At 30.8% G+C, this 23,880-nt stretch overlaps 1 protein-coding gene across 17 annotated transcripts in view; it reads right to left on the reverse strand.

Moving 5' to 3' along the window:
* The window catches only part of LOC145294259 (septin-7-like), a 541,621-nt gene that overhangs the window by 49,533 nt on the left and 468,208 nt on the right, over positions 1 to 23,880 (reverse strand). For all 17 annotated transcript variants that reach the window (XR_013869862.1, XR_013869856.1, XM_080141376.1 and 14 more), the window contains 5 exons: positions 8,171 to 8,267; positions 5,199 to 5,250; positions 3,107 to 3,223; positions 2,143 to 2,278; positions 891 to 1,036 (listed from right to left, as the gene is read on the reverse strand). Coding sequence is in view for 15 of the 17 variants with exons in the window: in XM_080141376.1 (XP_079997502.1) it covers positions 891 to 1,036; positions 2,143 to 2,278; positions 3,107 to 3,223; positions 5,199 to 5,250; positions 8,171 to 8,267 (548 nt within the window). In the remaining 2 variants the exon portion in view is untranslated. The remainder of the gene's footprint in view (positions 1 to 890; positions 1,037 to 2,142; positions 2,279 to 3,106; positions 3,224 to 5,198; positions 5,251 to 8,170; positions 8,268 to 23,880) is intronic.

The raw sequence follows: 23,880 nt of genomic DNA on the forward strand, positions 1-23,880 counted from the left end.
TAAAAGAATGAAAGTTTTCAAAATTATTTACATCTAACCATTTCATAAATAAAGATTAAAACATTAAGAAAATTAGTTTTATAATTTTTTTATCCATTTAATAATTTATTGACTAAATGATACCATAATACTTAAATTTAATTTTAAAAACTTTAATAAAAAATATAATTTAGTAAAAAAAAAAAATAAAGAAATTAAGGCATATGATTTGAGTGACATCAGATAGTTTTATGCTAAACATATTTCTTTTAGTTTCTAGAATAATCAGAATCCTGAAAATGCACCTTATAATAATAGATCCAGTCATTCAATTTTTTAAGAGCTATGTGTACTTGACAGTAGAACTGAAAACTAATCTAACTGTGCAAACTTTCAACAATTAAAATGTATAAAAAAAAATCTAACTTGTTTGACATATGCTAAAAAAAAGATTACATTTAAAACGATCATCATTTAGTAATAGTATTAAACTTATTACGATATATCTATGGCATATTAACGAGTCAGTTTTACTATTATTACTACTATAACACTAACACTTACTATTATTATTATATTGACAAATCAGAATTTTAAACGAGAAAACCGATATCAGTAATAGTCGAAAGTTTGGAAAAGTTTCCAAGAAAATAAACAGATATTGATCTTAAAGATTTAAAGAGAAGAAAAAGGAAAGAAATATAGTAATCCAAAAACGTCAGTGAGAAAGATTGGAAAAAGGGAGAGTAAAGACAAAATAGAGAGTAATAACAAGTAGAAAATAATCGAGAGAGAGAGAGAGTTAATATGGAGCACAAAAAGTCGAAGAGAGTAGTGGGATTAAGAAATTGAAATCAAATACTCGTATATTAATAAGAGTGAAACAAATCGTAACATGCATAGTGGCTTACTCTTTTGAGTTTTCCAATGATCGTCTTCTCTCTCCAAATTGCTCTTCCCACGCTGCTTTTTCCTTGTCGAATGAACTCCATTTCTCATCAATTTCTTTCTGTTGTTGCTCAAGACTCTTCTTCATCTGTTCAGCCCTTCGTTGAAGCTAAAATAAAAATACAAATATATATATATTACTAACCAGCAGAGCATTATCAATATAGACCAAGAGAAGAGTTTAACAGGCATGCGTGATTATGTATGAAAATAAAATCTGTTCAGTGAAGGTTGAGGATGTGTTGTAGGGAGAGAAATATGAGAACAATATGTCTTAAAGACAGATCTAGTTCTGATGACATCACAGAAAGGTTAAATCTAAACAGTATAGAGAGATGAGTGTAGAACAGGAGACTTCAATGGTATGGCCACATTGTAAAAATAGATGGGAATTCTTATGTTTTGCTAAAATAAATCATGTAAAAATTTATTCTAAAACAGCTATTCTTCATAATAAAGAGCATCATAATCCACAACATTCTATCGATGACTTGCAAGCTTTGGTCAAAATACCAATTCATTAGGTTTGAATAAAAAAATTCTTACAGGATTTTCCAACTTCTTAAAAAAAAAATAAAAAAAAAAAAAATAAAAAAAAAAACTCCAATTGGTAACCCTTCATAAAATGCTACTTTGTTCAGAATCGATCATAGTCAGACAGAGCAATGTCCGAACTGTAGGCTGGATGTAACACACATTATCCAATTGTTTAATTCTTCTTGTTGATCTTTCCAGAAGTATTCGACTTTGCATGAAGGGTCACTAATTTGAGTCTTACAATAAAGCTGAATAGGCTGATCAAGAATGTTTTGATCCAAAGTGAAAAGCTTAATACTCTGATTAAATCGAAAAGTTTACACGTCACTAGAAGAAGGTTGCTCACAATAACATTGGCTTTCAACAAATTCATTAATCATTATTTTAAGATGACACAAAAGATTTTTCCATAACCTAATGTAATTCATTAATCATTATTTTAAGATGACACAAAAGATTTTTCCATAACCTAATGTAATTCATTAATCATTATTTTAAGATGACACAAAAGATTTTTCCATAACCTAATGTAATTCATTAATCATTATTTTAAGATGACACAAAAGATTTTTCCATAACCAAATGTAAAGGTTGAACTGTTAAATGTTTACTGTATGATCATTTGATTATGTTCGATAAAGTTCTGTATTTTTCCGCAAATACAGAATATCAACTCACATCGGCTTCGGAATCCTTCAATTTGGTCTTTTTCTCTTTCACTTTCATTTCGAAAACTTGTTCCATTTCAGCCTCCATCTTCTTCATCTTGGAGTCATGCTCTCGTTTCTCTTCCTGCATCTGTGACATCGGATCTCTTTAAAAACAAATTTAAAAAAAAAAAGACATTAGGGAAGCTGATACCATGCAAAAGTCTTTTCAACAAATCAACTGAACATCAAATTGATTGCATATAAAAACTAGCATGAATATATGACATTGCCCAGCATTGAATAAGGAATCTCATGTCCTTTTGTGCCCACAGCACCATATTACTGTCTATTATTTAAAAAAAAAATATTTAATATTCAATTTTTGAGGTGGAGGTCTAAGAATGTAATCTGGTAGGAATAGGCCTTAAAGTAAATTGAGTGAAAAGAATTTCAGTAAATTTGTAGTTTTTAACTCCAATCAAGGTAAACACTATTTTTTTGAGAAAAAAATAATGAGCCTGTGAACTTCTGCACTAAACCCAATCTATTTTCAAATACAATAAAATTTTTCATTGTGAATTTAGACCACATGATAATGTAATCCCTTTAATCACATTGAAATATAAATATACTTTTCCTAGTACTTTGGATGATGTAGTTTCAGAATATATAAGATCTATTGTTGATTTATTTTTTTTTTTTTTTATTAACGATTCTGTGGTATTTAATTGTTACACTCCCTGAGCATTTTGAGGGAGTTACTTGCCCTTTGTTTATATTCATGTCGGTCATATTTGGGATGCATTTTTTGTTATAAATTTGATTTATTAAACATTTGAATATTTTATTTAAATATCCATTAAATAATAAAATGCTTAATAAATAATAATAATTATATATTATGGAAGTCTATTTCCACAATCTCAGGTTTGTAAACAAATAAACAGGATATAGAGATTAAAAAAAAAAAAAAAAGAGGAAATGTTGCTTACTTGGTAAGTGATGCAGCCTTGATTTTGCCATCAGCAGTGACTGGCGCAAGTTTACTATAGCGGTAATTTTCATAGTGTACATTATTGGTCACATCTTTCAGGTCTTGCATATGAGTTCTGAAAGGAAAAGATCAAGAAAAAGATGATTTGAAATGCAAGATGAAGCATAGACGATCTTCTAAATTTGGTGTGTGAGGAGGGTAGCTTCATCACCATTATCAATTATTAGGATAAATGCACTAATATATTTTTTTCTCTAAACAATCATAGAATGTTAAGAGAACTATTTTTGGAGCAAAGATCACTAAATAAAAGATAGAGAGGGAAAATATTTTTTTGTGTGTGCCCCCCCCCCCTCTCCATATTCAATATTATAAATTCTGAACAAAGTATATTATAACATATTTAAATTTCATGTCCAATCAACTTATTTTGTCGTTTACTGTAAATTCATAAAAGAAAATGGAAAGAAATAAAAATGTTTTCATTAATATATATGATAATCTTTTTAATAGCAATGAAAAAAATCTCAAAAAGAAATAATTTTTAAAAGAAAAAATTGATCTACCCTCCTCTAATATGAGAATGTGCAATTTACAAAAGTAATATTTATCCACCTAATCAATGATTATAATCACCGCTGAAAAAAACAAAAAGAAAACATGTAATCAACAGCATACATTGTGTTTAATCATCCATCAGTCAATGAGAAAAGCTATTTGCGTTTTAAAATAATTTAAATTCCACCTCCTCCAACTAAAAGAGAACGCGTAATTTACAAAATTAATGTTAGCCGTTCAATTAACCCTTTATGACCTGGTTGAACTAATTCATTCAGCCGTAAATCTATATATCTATAAAAGTGAAAGTGTCTGTCTGTGTGTACATTTCCCTACGCAATAACTCTGTCAATTTTCAGTCTACAGACTCGAAATTTGATATACAGGACTGAGATTTGGGAAAATCTTTGTAATCCATTTTTGGCCTGAAATTTGGCTGTTAAGGGGTCAAAGTTCAATGATTTGACCTTTGAGAACTCTACCAAACTCCTCCGACAATTTGGGGTCTAAACACTTGAAATTTTAGATATAGGTTCCTTGGACATGGATTTAACTTGATTTGAGCCCAAAACAATAAATTTTAAGGGGTCATAATAGGGGTCAAAGTTAAAAAAAAAATTGACCGCTTTTCTTTTTTTTGCTCAACATACACCTGGGCAACGCCGGGCTGAAATGCTAGTAAATGAATATAACAGCATAAAGTGGGAATTGATTCAAACACACTTTGTACGTATTAGTTCAGTATCTTGGTAGATGCCAGATACCTCCAGATTGCAACTGTCCATTGCTTACATTCACTATGTCGTCATCTAAAATTAACAAATATTTTTTTTAATCATCTACATCATAATTCAGGTTAACAAGGGTTAAGCATGTTCTATGTTTTTATTGAAGCAAATAAGGACTGATGCCATATTGAATTTCACAAAATTCATTCTGAAACTGTTCAAAAATTCAATCTCTTAAACTGTGGAATAAATCTGGGCAGTCAATGAGATTGATAGAAGCAAAAAAACACAAGAGAGCTTTTATTAGTTACATACTGTTAGCTAACTGTTAAAAAAATGAAATGACAAACTGAAATAATTATGAATGTGTGTAATAAACCCAATGAAATATTTTCTAATGGTGTAAACTGGGAGAGGGGAGGACAAAATTATGAGTGAGTAAGTATCTGCTACCACCTATAAATATTAATTGTTTGTGAGAGTGACTACTCTTGCCAGAACTATAATAGGAATTTATGATATTGAATGAAATTGACTGATAATATACGGAAAACATGCAGCAGATACGGACAGGTAGTGTTACGATATTGAATTTATGTGGTGTGTATATCGTTATGCTCCTTCCTATACTGGGGGTGGGGACAACTTTCTATTAAGTATAAAACAATATTTGCTTTCTTCATAACTGATTTTTTTATCTTCTGAACATTTGATAATATTCCTACTAAAATGTGTAATAAAGTCTGTTTGACATTGTGATAAGAAAATAAATCCAATAATTTTCATATAAAGACAAACACTTACCTAATGAGCATGTTTCTTAGAGCAATGAAATCATTGTGTTCAAGATTTTCAACTGGAAGAAAAAAATTAAAATATTTTTTTTTAAATCAAAATCAACTTGAAACAATATTTAGTTGATAGATATATAAATAAGTAACCCCCCCCCCCCAAAAAAAAAAAAAAAAAAAAACCCTGACTTACTTTAAGAAACATATCTTCTAATGTGTATCTTTATCAAGTTGGGCCAATTATTGCAGTAAATGTGACATTAATACAACAAACGTACATTCACAATTCTAATCTTTCTTGTAGTTCATACATTAGATCAATTGCTCTTTCTGCTTCTCATAAAGTCAGTTTGCTGTATCACTCCAAACACTTTTCACATCTGAAGCGACTCTTTATCTCTATAAATCTAGTATCAGATCTTGTAGGAGTACTATTATAATATTTGGGCTGGTAAATCTGTTTCATTTGAAAATTCTTCAATAAGTTTAAAAACTTATTAGTAACCTCTCTGTCACAGACGCTGTGTTGTTAGTCTTTTCTATAAATACTATTATGACGTGTTCTTCAGAATTGTCTGATCTATTTGCTGCTTCCTTTGTTTCAACTCATTTGACTTGTTAGTCTAGTGGTCTTCAATTTGCTGTTTTGATTCAATGCTATAATACAGCTTGCTATTCTATAGTTTTTTTCTAAGTATTGCAGCTTTGTAAAACTCTTCCTGCTGAGTGTTTCTACCTATAGCCCTGGTCTTTTCAAAAGACATCCATCTTTGCAATAATCATCTTTTGTTCTTAGCTTTTTACGTCAAGTATCTTCATGCTCTGTCTGGAGCAACTCCCATAAAAAGGAAAAAAATCTGTTTTTATGGCTTCTGATTGATGTCAGGGAACTAATTTACAAAAAGGCACCTAATTAATTAACTATTTGTTTTTATTGTTTGCTAATCCAATGATAGTGTTTTATTTTTTATCTAACACATATTAGGAAAATTTTACATTGTAAATAAAGGCTTAGCATTTTGGGTGAAACAAGTTTTTCGGGTCCTTTTCACTCAATTTACTTTGAATAGTTAAGATTTTTGGTTTTCTTAATTTTCTGATACAAAGAGTTTTTTTTTCAGAGCACAACCATATTAAAAAAAAAAACAACAACTTTTGTTGCAAAAAATATTAAGCAATATTTTTTCAAGTCTCAATAATTTCAACACATCAAATAAACTTATGGACCCCTCCTCCTCACACATATATTCATATACTAGTAGACGCAATGTTACCCAGGACTGACCGACGATCAAGGTTTCACACTCCCATATTTTTATCGAAATCCGTGAAATCAGCCATTTTTCAATCAAATCGATTGATTGCATGCTCTAGTTGGGGACCCATTACAATGCATCAGAAAAAAGCTTCACATAGTTGCTTGCAGTGACTTAGTCCACAATACATTGTAGTCTACATTGCACTGTAGAGAACCTACTTTTGATTTTATAATTTTTTTTTTATAATTAACACTTAGAATTAAAGTTTAAAATGCAAGTCAAGTATCATGTTCAGTTGTGTTCAAAATAGAAACATTAATTTCGAATCCACCTCTGTCATATCAATGAACCTACTATTGATTTTATGTCTGGCTTTTCTGCTTGTGTTGTGATAATGGCTTGAATTTAGCTTAAAAATTAAAGTCAAGTATCATAATTCAATTGTGCTTTAAACAGACATTTATTTCAAACAAACCCTGTCATATCAAAGAAACTACTACTGATTTTATATGCAAGGCTTGTTTGCTTGTGTGGTAATAAAACTTTGCAAATGAACATGTGATGTTACGCCGTGTAAGGTGTTAACTTTAGTCAAAATCACCTGTTCCTTCTTTCATCTGATTTTTTGGATTATCAGTAGTTATTATTCCAATACAAAACCTATCTAAGAACACAGCCAGATATATAAAGTACATTTGTGTGACATTTCATAAAAATAGAACCAGCTGTTGCGGAGGCTATAGGGAATGAACTTACAAAGTTCCTTTTATATAATAGTTTATATAAGAGAGAAAGAAGTTATTTCAGCCCACCAATAGTTTTCAGCAGTTTTAACTTGATTTAAAATTTATCATTCTAGCTGAAATTTAATATTTAAAATATGCTAACGTGTTTTACATCTAAAAAAGAGTATAGCGTTTTTACTACCACCCTTATAATATATTTCTTGTTTTATTATCTTCTTTAAAATACTCAATTCTTTAGATTTTGTGCTTTTTGAAATCAAAATTTTATAATAAAATATACCAACAGGATAACCCAGTGTTTTCTGAGATTGAACCAGAAACCTATGTTATATGGTATCTAGCTCATAACACCATATTACCATTTTTATTCCTTTCACCATTTTTAAATTTTAGAGGATGTACTCAATATTGATTTGATTAAAAGGGATTGTTAGGTCGATATTTATTGAAATAATTTTCAGTAAATTTATAATTAAATCCCTCAAGGCACACCCAGTGTTTTCGAGGAAATGATTGAGGACCTCCGCAAACTTGTTTCATGATCTGAACTGAATATCACCATTTCCACTCTTAATTTTATTTTCTATCATTTTCTAGTTAAGAATAAAATGCTCTGTAATTACTTCTATAAAAAAGAAATAAACACACATCTTTCAAATTTAGTGAAGCTCCATTTGATCAAAATTTAATATACTCATCCAAATACTCTGGATAGGAGAGTTTCAGAACGTTATGCAAGCTTATCTCCAAAACCTGAGCAGGAATTTGTGACAAACAGGAACTAGAACTTTATATAAACTACCATTAACGGAAGGAGATTACTTGAGCCAAATCTTTCAAAATTTCAGTAATCTAATGCTGAAATTATTGATTCTATGGGTTTGAGCACAAGATGATTGAATCTTTTACTAAAAAAAAAAAAAACTTTTACAAGAATGGATTTCATTTTTTTGAGAAAATGTAAAAAAAAATGTTTTTACCTTCCACAATTCCCCAAGGATACTGTCTTCCGCGCATTCTTTTTCCATTGTTGTCGACAACAGTATTACTGCCAACTACGGCAAATGGAACTCGGTCCTGATAAGAAAAAAAAATAAAACAATTATTAAAGGATATTTACTATCTTTATGTCAAAATGAATTTAAAATTCATTTCAAAACCATGAATGAATACAAAACTTTTTGTTCATTTTGATCCACGTTTGTTTGATACATACTTTCCTCATACATTTCAGATAACATTTGTAGAAACTCTGCAGTCAATGGTTTTGTAAAATAGACTAATCCTAAGATCCCTTAAAAATACCAATGGCAAAGTGTGCAGATTCAAATCAGAGTTCAATTGGCTCTGTTTAGGTAAAGTGGACGATGGAAGTCTACTATTACAAAACCACTTTAACGGTGTATTAAGAAAATATAGTTTACGAATGATTGGTCACACTTAGTTTTATTTTCCTACTAGCGGGGATACGCGGTGTTTGTAGGTGTGTGTGTGTGTGTGTGTGTGTGTGTGTGTGCTTGTTTGTTGGGGGGGGGGGTAAGATCCAAACCCTATGTTAAACTTCTTTTGTGAAAAAAAAAAAAAAAAAAAAAAAAACGACGATCATGATGTAAAAAGAATAAAAATAAAAAAATACAAAAAAGTTTTGGTAGGTAGGTAGGATCGAACCCGGAACTTTGAGGCGAAAAACTGGATAAGTTACTCACTCGCCCACGAAAAGAAAGTAACTGAAAGCAATTTCAATTTAACGTTTATAAATGGCAGGTGCGCGGCGAATGTAATTAGGTCAAAGGAAAATAAATTCCGCACTTAATTTTAACTGTGGGATAGTGCTTTTGTTTCTCCAATGTGTTGGTAAAACCATCTCCCCCTTTATAAGGGGAGTGTCCAAATGAAAGCAATTGTCTGATATGACGGTGAAAAATGACATTGAGCAAACATTTATTGCTTTCTGGACGCTCCCGGCCCGTAGGCTGAGAACTGCATCTTAGTTTCACATCAGTTTCGCTTTTATACGAAAAGGCCGAATCAACACGTAAGAAGCCGAAATAGCAAGAATTTTGTAAAACTCGATGTCAATAAATCTAGCTATGATGCGCGTTCGCAATTCATACATATTATGATCTACACAGTATATAAGAAGTTCTAAGTGATAGTAACCCCTTCCGAGAACCCCACCCCAAAAAAGCCTTTTATTTATATGTATATGTATATATATATATATATATATATATATATATATATATATATATATATATATATATGAATGCTTAATGTTATCTTGAATGTAAAAACATACCACAAATGGATGTACACAAAATTTTGATAAAAGAAGCTTAGATGGAAAAGATATGACAATGGTTGGAACTATGATTTCACAGATGACCACAATATTGGTAACATCAATATCAATGATGTCCATATTGACAGTCACCATCAACTGGACAAATCCACTTTTGATTACCTATTATTTATGAGATAGAAATTATTTGAGACATAGGTCATAGAGGAAGGAAGATTGTAGGTTCATACCTTCTTTCCCCAGGGATGTTAATATTTAAAGTTTGTCCAAGTTAAAGTTAACTGAAGTTTGTTATTACAACTCACCTAAGAAAAGGAAACTGAATTAAAAAAAAAAAAAAAAAAAAAATGAACTAGTTTGCTAAGATTCTTTATAGCTTTAATGTACAGGGTGTCCCGAAAGAAGCTGATGGCTATAAAAAAAAAAATTTTTTTTAAATTCATAACTTTCTTAATTTTTTATATTTTTCTTTTATTTTTTCAGATCATCAGTCGTTACACTACCGAATAGGAGATATTTGTCAGAGTCGTATTTTCGTTTGAATGAATCAATATCAAAAACTCGAAGAGAATTTCGACGAAACTTCAATACAAGAAATTTCCCTACTCCAAATGCAATAAAAGCTATGGTGGCTCGATTTCATGAGCAAGGGTCTGTATGTAACCTCCCTAAATCTGGTAGATCATGTACGGCAAGAAGTGATGAGAATCGTCAGAGATTAGCAGAGTGTGGCCGAGGATCCATCTACATCACTAAGGAGATCAAGTCAAATTGGGGTCTCTTGATCATCTCTTCACAGAATGCTTCACGAAGAGGGAAAATTTCCATATAAAATTCAATTGTTGCAAAAACTTCAGCCAATGAAAATGGACAATGCCCTGCAGAGAGCACAAGAAAATGAAAATGGTGGACATTTGAGTAACATCATTTTTCATAACTAAAATTAAGATCTTGTAAAAAACATACCCTAGATTAAGTTGTGTAAATAAAATTAGAATAAGTAGACTATGAAATCTTACTATATCTAAAAAAAATCACGGAGAGTCTCATCTACCTACATATGAAAATTGGTAAGCATAACTTAAATATTGAAATTAATCAAATTTAAAATCCGTCAGCTTCTTTCAAGACACCTTATACTTTCTCTTTGAAAAGTTTTCCAATTTATGAAAACTAAGTTGGTTCAAACTAATTTCCTCAGTTCAAGATGGTTTTCCCCCCCAAGACATCTTTATAATGCATTAGAGCAGGGAGATCCTTGATCAAACAGGATAAACATCAGATGTTTAGAAGTTCCCAAAATAAAAATATTCCAGAGTGTAGTTTTGGTTTCTGCCTCTCTCTCTCAAGGAGTGAAAACAAAAAACTTTATACATATTTTACTCTAAAAAAGGAAATTATTTACCAAAGGTTTGCTTATTTTTCAGTACCCCTCCCTCCCCCACAAAAAAATCCTCCAAGATGAGGAATCAGTTCAGTCTTAATTTTTTTTTTTTCAGTCAACTCCTTATCTTAATTATATCCAGTGCGCATTTGGTCTAAAAATAAATATCATTTCTAAGAGATGGGGGAGAGGTGCCCTTCTGCAATGAAAATGATATTTAATTTTCTAAACGAATAAATTCTACCACGACCTTCTCTGCTTCATCCATGCCCTGCTTATTTGTGTTTTCTTGTTTGTCTTTTTCCACCCTTTTGTTCTTTTTTTATTATTAAAACAGTTGTCTTCATTGAATTTGATATAGGAGAAGGGCACTTCATCACTTATAAATTATAAACTTACAAATCGACCAAGTTCACATCACATCCTGGTCATTTCGTTACTGATTAGGTCATTATCAAATTCACATACTTATATATACATACACACACAAATTTTTTATATATAGAAAATTTCCTGGAAAAAAAAATCTTTCATATTTTAATAATTTAATAGTTAATATTTTTTCATTCATTTCAAAACCTGCAGAGAAGAAGATTATTTTGAGAGCATGCTAAAAACAAAAAGAAAGCCACTGAACAAATAATTCTCCCTTTGTTCATAGAGGATAAAAAATGCACACAAAAATACACTAAGCAAATGAAATGTTTCAATCATAATAAACAAAACAAAATCAAACAATGAAGACATAAGCATGGACGATAACTGGTTTCAACAGGAGTTGAAATACAACAGCAAGAAAAAACATTGGCTCCATTGAGTAAAAATAAGAGAGAAAATTAAAATGAAAAAGAAAAATTTAAGAGATAGAAGAGATGAAAGATATAAAATAAAAAGGACAAAGGAAAAGAAATCGAGAGGGGGGGGGGAATAGAAACGGAGAGAGAGGAAGGGAATAGAAACGGAGAGGGGGGGATAGAAACGGAGAGGGGGGGATAGAAACGGAGAGGGGGGGATAGAAACGGAGAGATAGGGGGAACAGAAACAGAGGGGAAAAAAGAAGCAGATAAAGGGAGGAAGAGAAAACTTTCCATTTTGTACTTAGATATTCTATAAATATATGCAAAATAAAAGTACAAACTGCTACAAAGTGACAACAGTAACACAAACTTCCTTTCGAAACTATAAGTAAATGACTTGTATCACCTTTCCACTCAATTGTACCCAAAATGTTTCTTAGATTCAAAATAAACCCAAAAATATGAACAGCAAGAGAAACTCTTATGAAATTATTAACAGTGAACACAAAATATTTTTTGATTTCTCTTCTCATAGTTATTTAACTTAGACAGTTAACTTAATTTTTTCTTCAATAAAGAATAATTTAATAGAAATATCTTCTTTACTTTTCTCGCTGTAAAGATAACTTAAAGTATTGTTTTGCAATATTCATCTTTTAATTGACCTGCAATCCTGCTAATCGTATGAAAGAACAGAATTTAATGGGAAATTATTGTAATGTTTATACAAACTAAAAATTCCAGTTAATGAAGTTTTAATTTTGTTATTTTATGGACTTACGTTTTAGTTTTATTTAAAACTACTAGGGGTACCCAGCATAGCCCGGGTGTTTAGAGGTGTGTGTGTGGGGGGGGGGGTTGAGAAATCAAAACAAATCGAAGTAATAACCCTGTTTAAATTAAAACATTAAAACTTCTTAAAAATAAATAAATTTTAAAAAATCAATAAAAAAAATAAAAAATCGGGAAAACAAAATTTAAAAAATGAACATGATATGCAATATGAACGGTGAGGCGGTGCTCGGGTGTTTAAAAAAAAAAAAAAGTTTGGGGGAGGGAGGGAGGCTCAAACTTGAATCCTTGAGGTGAAAGCGGGGGGAGGGGAAAAAAAAAAAAAAAAAAAAAAAAAAGCCTGACGACTTACTTAAAAACTAAATTAGGTCAAACATCAATCCTACAGTTAAGTTTGGATGCAAGGCATTTTTTTTGGTTTTGTTTCCAAGATGTTGGTTTGGGGTGAAAACCAGCTCCCCATAAAAAATGAGGGTGTCCAAATAAAAGCAATTGTCTGATATGACGGCTTTCAGTGCATTGATCAAAAGCTGATTTGCTTTCTGGGTGTGCCGGCGTGAAAGCCAAGAACAGTTTCAATTTAGTTTCACTTTATGTATATTAAAAAGCCGACCAAACGGGCAACACAGCAAAATAGTGTGATTTTTATAAAAGTCAAAGTAAATCTAGACACGACGTCCCTTCGCAAATAGTAAGACATAGTAACCCCCCCCATCCCCCCCGAGAACCCCAGCGAAAAAAAGCCTTTGCCGGACATACATAAAATGTGCACACACATTTTGCCTTTTATACATATAGATTAGTTGTATTTACTGTGTTACCAACATTTTTACATTAATTTTTATTTTGTTTATTGCCCCAAAGTTCTCTAGTTCAAAAACTCGGTTTTGCAATAAAACCTACAGAATATTTTGAATCCTATATTTACATTCGTTTTCTAATCATGAGATTGTTTTAGCATTTATTTTTTTAATAACATTTTCAAATTTATTGAGATTGTCGGACCGACTTCCTCATCTTGGTTGTTATAGTCACACAATACAGACAATTACTAAGATTAAAGTTAAATATGTGGTCATTAAATTATTATAATTAAGGAAGAGAGGGGCGTCATTGTTATTTAGTTGTTAGAATAAAAATATGAAGAGAACCAAATTGTTATGAAACTAAAATAAATTAATATAATTTTAAAATTTGTTTCTCAATAGTTTATGCTCATTACTCAATGAGAAAATAAATTTAGTTTGTTTTGACTTCATAATAAAAATAATAAATGGACATTATGTTTTCCTTATATGCAAATGATACAGTATTATGAATGAGGGTGCCAACATAACTATTAATGCCTTGATTATGCTTGAAAAATCGTTTTGTGTGCATATGTATGTAGCACATGACAGAAAATAGTGGAAGAAATAAGGATATTCATAGTTGATGCAGACATTCATTCACAAGAAGGCAACACATAGAATGATACAAAATACACCAGTCTTAGTCTGATATTACTTGAGTCTGTGCGTCACAGTTATCATGGACAGAAGTAATATACCTCCAACTTCATTTATGCAGAATCAGTCATTCCTTTAATGGTGCTTGGCAGTGCCTCCATGTGAGAGCTCGCATAAGAGTTACAGGGGGAGGCAACTCCGCCTTAAACAGAAAAGGAGTTAGCTTCCCTTCCCATGATCGTATTTTATGATTCTTACATACAGTATCAAGAATTTGGTTTTATGACATTTATAAGAACTAGAGATTAAACATTTTGGACTTGTGAAAAAAAAAAAAAGAAGAAGAAGAAATGAGATAAGAGAGGGTATAGATACGATAAAAAAAAAAAAAAGGCACATCTAACAGAAAAATCGACTGATTAAGAGGGAGGAGGAAGGCACAGACATACAAACAAAAAGGAGATAGATATACAGAGAGGGAGATAGACTTGATAATGCCAGTGTAAGAAATGCCTAGTGAGTGAAAGGCCAGCCTTGTGGTTAACACTGCGAACATTTTTGAGGATAATCATAGCTACAGAATCCTTGAAGCAGAAAAATATGCAAAATTCTATCCAAAAGAATTCCAAAATCCACAAAATTAATATTTTAATTGCAAACAGGAATTATTGTAGGCCACCTTTACTCTCATCTGGGGGAAACTGCAAGGAAACATATCAATCTAAAATTATAGAAGTAATTTGGTATTAAATAGCTATTACTCTGCATAGACAAGGAGATCACTCAGTGTGTAAATAATTGAGGAGGGAGGAAAGTCATTGTTATTTAGTTGTTTGTTTACCTTTTCTGTTAAAACATGACAAAAAGAAATATAACAAGCATAAAAAAAAATTTTAATAGAAAATTTTTCCTTTTTAAGCTTTGACCTATTTAGAGAATTTCAAAGTAAAATATGAATTCTTCATAAATTTCTGATTAAATAATATGGAGTTGAATTTTTATTTTTAAGAATATACATAAAATATGAATAGAATCGCTAAATGTTTAAGAAAAGATTACAAAACCAATAAATTTTATACAAAAATTTAATGCAATCATAAACAATAATAGTTTGTAATCACTAGAATATACTTGTCACCAGCTAGAAGCTGTTTAGTGAAATCTTTGAACTCAAAAAACATGTTTTTGCTGGACTGAAAATATTAGCCAGTCGGGACAAGAAATTGGATCACTTATTTTTTATCACAATCTTAATTAGCAATTAAATATTTCAATTAATCTGAGGTATGCTGTATTAGAGTCAGAAAGTTTTACTATTAAATAAAATAGACTTTATTTATATTGTTTTAGTTACTAGGACAATTATTCTCATCTTGGGTGTTAAATTCATGTTTCCTTTTCTCTACTGAGGAAAACAGAGGTTAGCTCTGCATTGCAAGAATTTGAACCGTAGGTTTGAGGGTGGGTCATAAAGAAAGCAATGCAGAGCAAATTTTTTTCTTTTCCTTAGTAGAGAAAAGGAAACATGGATTTAACACTCGAGGAAGGTTGTAGGTTATGACAACTGAAAAAAAATTTTGTGCCAATAACACCCAAGATAATAATTGTTCAAGTAACCAAAACAATACAAACCTTCGCATCTCATCTAAAAATTCAGAATTGCTTTAAAATAGACTTTGTTTAGGGATTAAATAAATCAAAAAATATTGTGACTTCACAAACTTTCCACTTGGGTAATATACATATCTTTACAAAGATGTTATATGTTAACATATTTGTATGTACAAGATTCACTTCTAAAATACTGAACCAATCATTATGAATTTAGGAACACATCTACTAGGCACAAGGGGTCCAAATGTAGACTATATTTAGTTTAATTTTATTAAAACAATAAAAAGGGGTTGGAAACCGTTTGTGAAAATTCCAGTACCTTCAATTTCTGTAAAATTTTAAGTTTTAGACACCAATTAAAAAACATTGCTAAAATTTCAGTTTATTTAGAGTATTTTAAAACCGTTTTAAGGAGGTATAAAATGAACACAATCTCACATTTCAAAGTTCAAATACCAGATTTGCATTGAACTTAATACAATCATTTGACACTAATGAAGTAAGATTCACTGAATTTCAATTTATTAAAATGTCTGAAGATCAAAACTTAAATTTTAGACATTTTCTATAATAAAAAAAATGTAAGGTTTAAGCTTAACATTACATCTTCCTACGAATAATTCAACTATTTTAGTTTAATTCATTATTATTCAAATCCAGAAGACAGTAAATGCTAATAACCCAGAAAAGATTTTGGACGCTTCAAAATGAAATTTACTTAATGAATTACAAAGGATTGATATATAAATTGTGGATTTAGTTGAACTCTGTTCACCATTTGACCAACAATGCGATGCGAGTGGAGACAAGTACAGAATGAGCAGGATCTCTGTTTTTGTCTTTTATGTTTTTAAAATATTTGTTACTCATCTAATAAGAAAACCATATTTTCAATATGATATGTATTCAATCTGAGGTATTTTTTGTTGTCAGAGAATCATGACAGAAGACTTGGATTAAAATAGAAATAATGAACTATGGCAAATAAATTATGATACTGAAAACAGAAATTATAAATATAACAAACAGTTGGACTCCGACAAAAGCATACAACACTCAGGAAATTTTTTTTACATAGGTTGAGATGAAGGAATAATGGATTTGCAGGTGAAGGGTAAACTAAAGCCAACAAATAGATGTAAAAAATCAATAAAATATAATTTGTATGAAATATATTTTAAGAAATTGTAGAAATGAAAAACCTGGCAGCTTTTAAAAATATGGAATATACATCATATACAGATCTTCGTGATCACTTGCTTATTTGTTACAAAGTACATAAGTATTATTTCATCAGCCATAAAGGGCAGATATTGGTCTGTGTTGTTAAAAATTGTATTTCTGACCGATTTGAGCAATATATTATTTTTGATAAGTCATAAATACAAAACTGGAAGGCTTTTAAGCTCACATTGAAATGTTTTGTCACATTACACATACCACTGGGAACAAATTTAATAATAGACAATATTTAAGATCCACTAACAGTAAATCACACTTCAAGTGTTTCATTGACTCTTTGCATTAATTTCTAATAAGCAGCTGACCCACATTTGCATGTAAAAAGAGAGAAGAGGAAATTTAAAAAGAAAAAAAAAAAATCAGAAGATAGAAAATAGTGAGATGAGACAGAATAAAAGAAATCTAGCATAAAAACAGTAGCTGTCTGTTTGGGTTTATGTAATTAATATCATTGCCGTTTCCTTGTTGCCCCAGTGAATGCACTGGTCCTATACAAGTCGAGAGTTTGAACTCCACTCAGGACATGAATGTTTACTCTAATTGTTTCATTAAAATGATCTTAAACATTTCAAATTACAATATTAAGCAGATTATTTAATTTTATGATTTTTTTGTGATCTACATGATGTGTGGAAATTACGTTTGGTTTACTGCATATCAACCGTCTATGGATTATTTAATGCCGAATACAGCTATAAAATATAATTTTATCATAGGTAGGATAATTATTCATATTCCGAGAATATATTGCTCACAGAATACATTGCATTACTCTTGGAAAATGTTAAGAAATTTCAGAGGGTACCACCATAACTCAAGAACAAGAAAATGGAACACCTCAAGATAGCACCACACCAACGATGCTATTGCCAGAAAACATTACTCTTTAGATAGACTATTCAGCCACCAGGATTCTGTCCTTAAACACTCTTTAAATGTAAGATATACTTCTTATAAAATCAACAAATAAAATAAATACTAAGGAAGACTACTTAATCTACTGTTGCATGTTGGTATCCTCCACCCGGACCCAAGCAACTTGGTGTGTGTGTATATATATATATATATATATATATATATATATATATATAAATAAACTATTAGCTTCATATGATTTCTCCCAGGAATTCACACAAACGTTTCTGTGTAGCTTATTTGTCATAAGTATATTTTCATACTAATACTGCTGCTATTTTATATATATATATATATATATATATATATATATATAGAGAGAGAGAGAGAGAGAGATAGACATAACCCCCCAAAAATGACTATCAAATGCATGATCTTGTAAGTTATTCATATTTTTAAGATAAAGAATGTCAAGTTGGCTCAACTGTAATCATTAACATGAAATACAACAATTTCTTGTTATCACAGTTTGAATGTACTGACGAGCAGCTAAATGCAAAATGCATACTAAAAGGTATATATATATATTATTCCTTATTGGAATTTTTTATTTTTTGAGATGAGCATTGTATGTTAATTTTATTTTATTTCGGACTATTAGTCTCATCTTATATTTTTATTGGTGCACAACGTTTCGACCAACTTCCTCTGGCCTTCGTCAGGTGGTAACCGCGACGGATAGGAACTTCGAATCTCCTAACTGCATTCTCAGCCATCACTGCCATCCGTAGTTGTTGTCGTCTCACCACATTTTTGACCAATTACCTCTGGCACGCTTTGGGTGGGATTGAAACCGCTATCTTCAGACAATGTTCATCTGGAACCGTAGAGATTCAACGTCTCTATCAACTGCGCCACGGGCCCCGAAGGGCGATCAAGGTTGGATTCTTTGATCTTATAAATCCACATTTATTTATTATCTGATCTTCCATAGTCGGGTCCGTACCGATTGGTATATATATATATTATTCCTTATTGGAATTTTTTATTTTTTGAGATGAGCATTGTATGTTAATTTTATTTTATTTCGGACTATTAGTCTCATCTTATATTTTTATTGGTGCACAACGTTTCGGCCAACTTCCTCTGGCCTTCGTCAGGTGGTAACCGCGATGGATAGGAACTTCGAATCTCCTAACTGCATTCTCAGCCATCACTGCCATCCGTAGTTGTTGTCGTCTCACCACATTTCATTTTTGACCAATTACCTCTGGCACGCTTTGGGTGGGATTGAAACCGCTATCTTCAGACAATGTTCATCTGGAACCGTAGAGATTCAACGTCTCTATCAACTGCGCCACGGGCCCCGAAGGGCGATCAAGGTTGGATTCTTTGATCTTATAAATCCACATTTATTTATTATCTGATCTTCCATAGTCGGGTCCGTACCGATTGGTATATATATATATATTATTCCTTATTGGAATTTTTTATTTTTTTTGAGATGAGCATTGTATGTTAATTTTATTTTATTTCGGACTATTAGTCTCATCTTATATTTTTATTGGTGCACAACGTTTCGGCCAACTTCCTCTGGCCTTCGTCAGGTGGTAACCGCGACGGATAGGAACTTCGAATCTCCTAACTGACGAAGGCCAGAGGAAGTTGGCCGAAACGTTGTGCACCAATAAAAATATAAGATGAGACTAATAGTCCGAAATAAAATAAAATTAACATACAATGCTCATCTCAAAAAATAAAAAATTCCAATAAGGAATAATATATATATATACCAATCGGTACGGACCCGACTATGGAAGATCAGATAATAAATAAATGTGGATTTATAAGATCAAAGAATCCAACCTTGATCGCCCTTCGGGGCCCGTGGCGCAGTTGATAGAGACGTTGAATCTCTACGGTTCCAGATGAACATTGTCTGAAGATAGCGGTTTCAATCCCACCCAAAGCGTGCCAGAGGTAATTGGTCAAAAATGTGGTGAGACGACAACAACTACGGATGGCAGTGATGGCTGAGAATGCAGTTAGGAGATTCGAAGTTCCTATCCGTCGCGGTTACCACCTGACGAAGGCCAGAGGAAGTTGGCCGAAACGTTGTGCACCAATAAAAATATAAGATGAGACTAATAGTCCGAAATAAAATAAAATTAGCATACTAAAAGGTCTACAAAATAATCTATGAGAGCTCCAGAAAGTCAATCAGAGACACGGCAAGGGAGCTCCAGATAACAGAGGGCACTATTAGAACAGTTTTGAACAAATTATCTGAACTTAAATTATGCTAAAGAAAAAAAAAAATTATTTGATTTGTGCAAAGCACTTGTTAAAGAGAAAAATTGCAAAGAGTCTGTGATTCTTTAATTTTTCTCCACAGAATTGGGATGACTCCGAATCGTCATATTTTCTCAGATATTCCAGTCTATCGAAAGAAGTTAAAAAAATTGGGAAGCTGAAAGTGAATAAATAATTTCTTTTTTGTTCATATATATATATATATATATATATATATATATATATATATATATATATATATATATATATATATATATATAAAAAATAGAATTACTTCCATTTTTGCAGAATTTCCTACTCTCTTCCAATCTTCTTCCTTTCATTTTGTTTGTTTCCATCACTGCTTAGACCTCAGTCTAAGATCTCCTTTTCCCACTTTTGAATAGATTATTATTATTACTGTGCACTAGCAAAGATACCTGTGCTTTGCATGGGACTTTGTTGTACACTTGGGTACCCACTTCGCAAAAAACCTTGCAGTAAGTGGATGTTGTAAGAACCACTATTGCTTAAGGTGTTTAGAATTTTTTTTTTTTTTTTTACTACCTCCTGAAGTGAAATCCAACTATGAACTTTAATGAAAATATATCAAAGTTGATGCTTATATTGTTCCACATAAAAATTGAAACAATTGCAAAGAATCACAATGTTTAACATTTGTTTAGTATCACAAACACATTTTTATTATAAATTCTCCTAGTGTGTGTGTGTGTGTGTGTGTGTGTGTGACCATAAGCTTGAAAAATGGTGTCCATCATCTTTAGGTGGGGGTCCATCATCATGCCAGGTTTGGTCATAATCGGTCCAGTGATGTGGGGAGAGTTGTACACAGACACACACAACTACTACTTTATATATAGATGTCAAAGGTTGTGCATGTCGTTTTTCAGGTACAACACGTCTAACAATGCAGACGCTTCAGTACTGTATAAATTATTATCATATTTTATGAAAATGTTTGTGTTTAAGATACATATGCATGGGAAGGTCATATCAAGACTTTGCGCACCATATGAAGCATAGCCGATGGCCCAAACGTATCGCATAAAGGAAAATTATGGTCTTGTCTATCATATTTAACAACATTGACCAATAATTTGGCTTTAATGAATGGCAAAACAGATTGTTGCATGTAGTTTGTAGTAAACAAAAAAATTTAATCAGAAATGTATAAGAGGAAAAAAAACAAAACGTTTTTACTTTATAGAAGATATTTTTGAAAAAGCTATGAATTCAATCCCTTTCCAGAGTTATGTATAAAATAGTACCATAAACTTACATTTCTATAAACTAATTTTATTAATAATGCTCAGTAAAATTAAATTAAAATGATTTCACTGCACTTTAATCACGTCTGGTCGGCACGGTAAGCTTTAATTTTATTCCAGCCCAAATCAATAAAAATATTAACGCCAACAATTTTAAATATTTATAAAAATGTCTTTCATGCAGCATCATTAAAGAATACATGCACGATTGGTTAAAACCGTTAAAGAAATAGGAAGTCGAAATATCAGGGCTCTACATTGTGAGTGAAACCGTCGCATTTACAAGTGATTTTTCAAATGGCGACTAGAAATAATGAAACGCTTATCTTTTGGCGATTGTGTTTCTTTCCCTGACAATCTTCCAAAACTCACTACTGAGCAAAACATATCTTTTCAACTTTTTTTATAAAACGAACAAAGTTAAATTATATAAACAATAATAGTTTAATAGAACAATATACTCTTTTTCTTTTTTCAAAGGCTGTTTAAAAAAAAAAAGCATCTGGAGAAATTAGAATGTTTATACCATCAAGTATCAACATAAAATTTTTTTGTATATTTAGAATTACACTTATTCAAAAAATACGGAAAAAACTTTATTATGTACATAATCCTCACAGAACGAAGATGTCATATTCCAAAAATCACGTTGGTTTGGCAAGTAACTTTTCTATTTGGCTAGTAAACGAAAATACTTTGTTGCCAAAAATAAATTTGTCCATAGAGCCCTGAATATGGTTTCGTTTCAGAAGCTAACACAACCATGGAACAATCTAAATTGTTTATCTACCCACACTGATAATTGTTCGAAAATATTTAGAACTGCTTATTATTCATTCCACCTGAAGATCTTGGGATTCATCTACATCAAGTACAAGGCAGCCATAATCATAAATTTTCTTTGAGGTTCTTTAAAGGTTTATTTTATCAACAATTTATCTTCAACATGTTTTTTTTTTCCTTCAGTGTCCTCATTGTGAGAATATTTCTTTTGGGGAATGTAACTGTTCATTGAGTATGTTCTGTCCTGATAAGGGTCAAACAAATAATTTTTTTCAGTAATTTATAAATATTTAAAGAAAACAGAATTTTTAAATTGTTTATCTATAAACAATTATGATAGATTTTTATTATTACTACGCTCAAAACAAAATAAAATAAATCTTCAGATGATCAGTATTTATTAAAAAAAAAAAAAACAGTATTTTTTATTACAGCCATTATAAAAATTAACATTTTAAATAAATTTGCATTTGTTTCTTTCATTGAAGTAAAGGGATAAATATTTTAACATCAAATGTTTTTTATACAAAATTAATGCAAAGGGGTTTCAAAAGCTTCAATGAATTAAAAAAAAAGAATGAAAATGAAAAGGAGGAAGTAAGAGAGAGAGAGAAAGAAATGGGGAGAAAAGGGGATGAGGTTGTTGGTCTTCTTTATTTTTAAGTTGATCAAAAAAAAAAACTTGGAAAAAAAAAAAATAAATAATCCTAAGTAATTTGCAATTGTATTTTTTGATCGCCCATCCTAAGGATTGAACCTTCAACCTTTAGGAGAATATAACTTTTTACAATTGATTTTTCCAAGTAATTTAACCACAACCATGGTGCAGTGGTTAGAGTGAATACCACTAAAGAGCTAAATGTTTTGGTTTCAATTCTAGCTGATGGCACCCAAGTCATATTAAAAACTTGAAATCATTACTTTATATATTGGGTACAATATAATAATCAACAGAGAATTGGTTCTATAGTAATATGAAATCTACATAAATTAAAATATTAAAATCATATTTCAGCACATTTTATAACCAGGCAATGCCTGGCAGACCACTAGTTAAATATAGTTTTGTGATTATATTTTTTTTTTGAAGTCCAATGTAATTTCCCCATATGTAATATTATGTATCATTTAGATTGTAAGTAGTTTCAGTAAATGATTTTTGCTAAAAATTTATTTTGTAATGAGAAATTCTCCCTTATTTTACAGTGACATTTTTTCTTGATTTTAGTTTTCTATCAAAATTATTGCTGTTTCTCACCGAATCATTTGTTTTGTTGTTAGTGACTTTTTTCTTGCAATTTTATCTTTACTACTACTTTCATTTATTTTTTTTTATGATCATGAGCCTTGATAATTATTTCTAAGCTCTTAGAACTATATCTCAGTTATATATACTAGTGGGACCTGTGGAAATTCCACAGGAGACTCATTCATATGTAATATATTGATGTTGGCATTCTGTGGATGTTCAACGTAAATGGAGACGCTCTGATATTATTGTAGCTTTTTTTTTTGTTAAAACTACAAAAGTATTTATCCAAGCTAGCAGGGACACCCGGTGTAGCCAGGTCGTAAAATATGCTTAAATATGATATTTTAATTCCTGCAGATTTTGTATATATCATTATAGAGTTCTGTCGATTTTTATATGTTATAAAGTTGCGATTTCAAAAATGAAAAATATATCTATATGACTTGGGTTCATCAGCTTGAATTTAAACTGAATTCCAAACTTATGAAAAAAATATAACTTTAGTTCTTTCAGCTATAATTGAAACCGAAATCAAAACTTCGGAAGAATTCTTGATAAAATTATTTATAAAAAAAATTAAATGACTCGAGGGTCATCAGCTATAATCGAAACTAAAACTTATGAAAAATTCTTGGGAAAA

The sequence above is a fragment of the Euprymna scolopes genome, chromosome 2 (assembly GCF_053919585.1).
Source record: "Euprymna scolopes isolate OS-2025 chromosome 2, ASM5391958v1, whole genome shotgun sequence".
Taxonomy (NCBI): Eukaryota; Metazoa; Mollusca; class Cephalopoda; order Sepiida; family Sepiolidae; genus Euprymna; species Euprymna scolopes.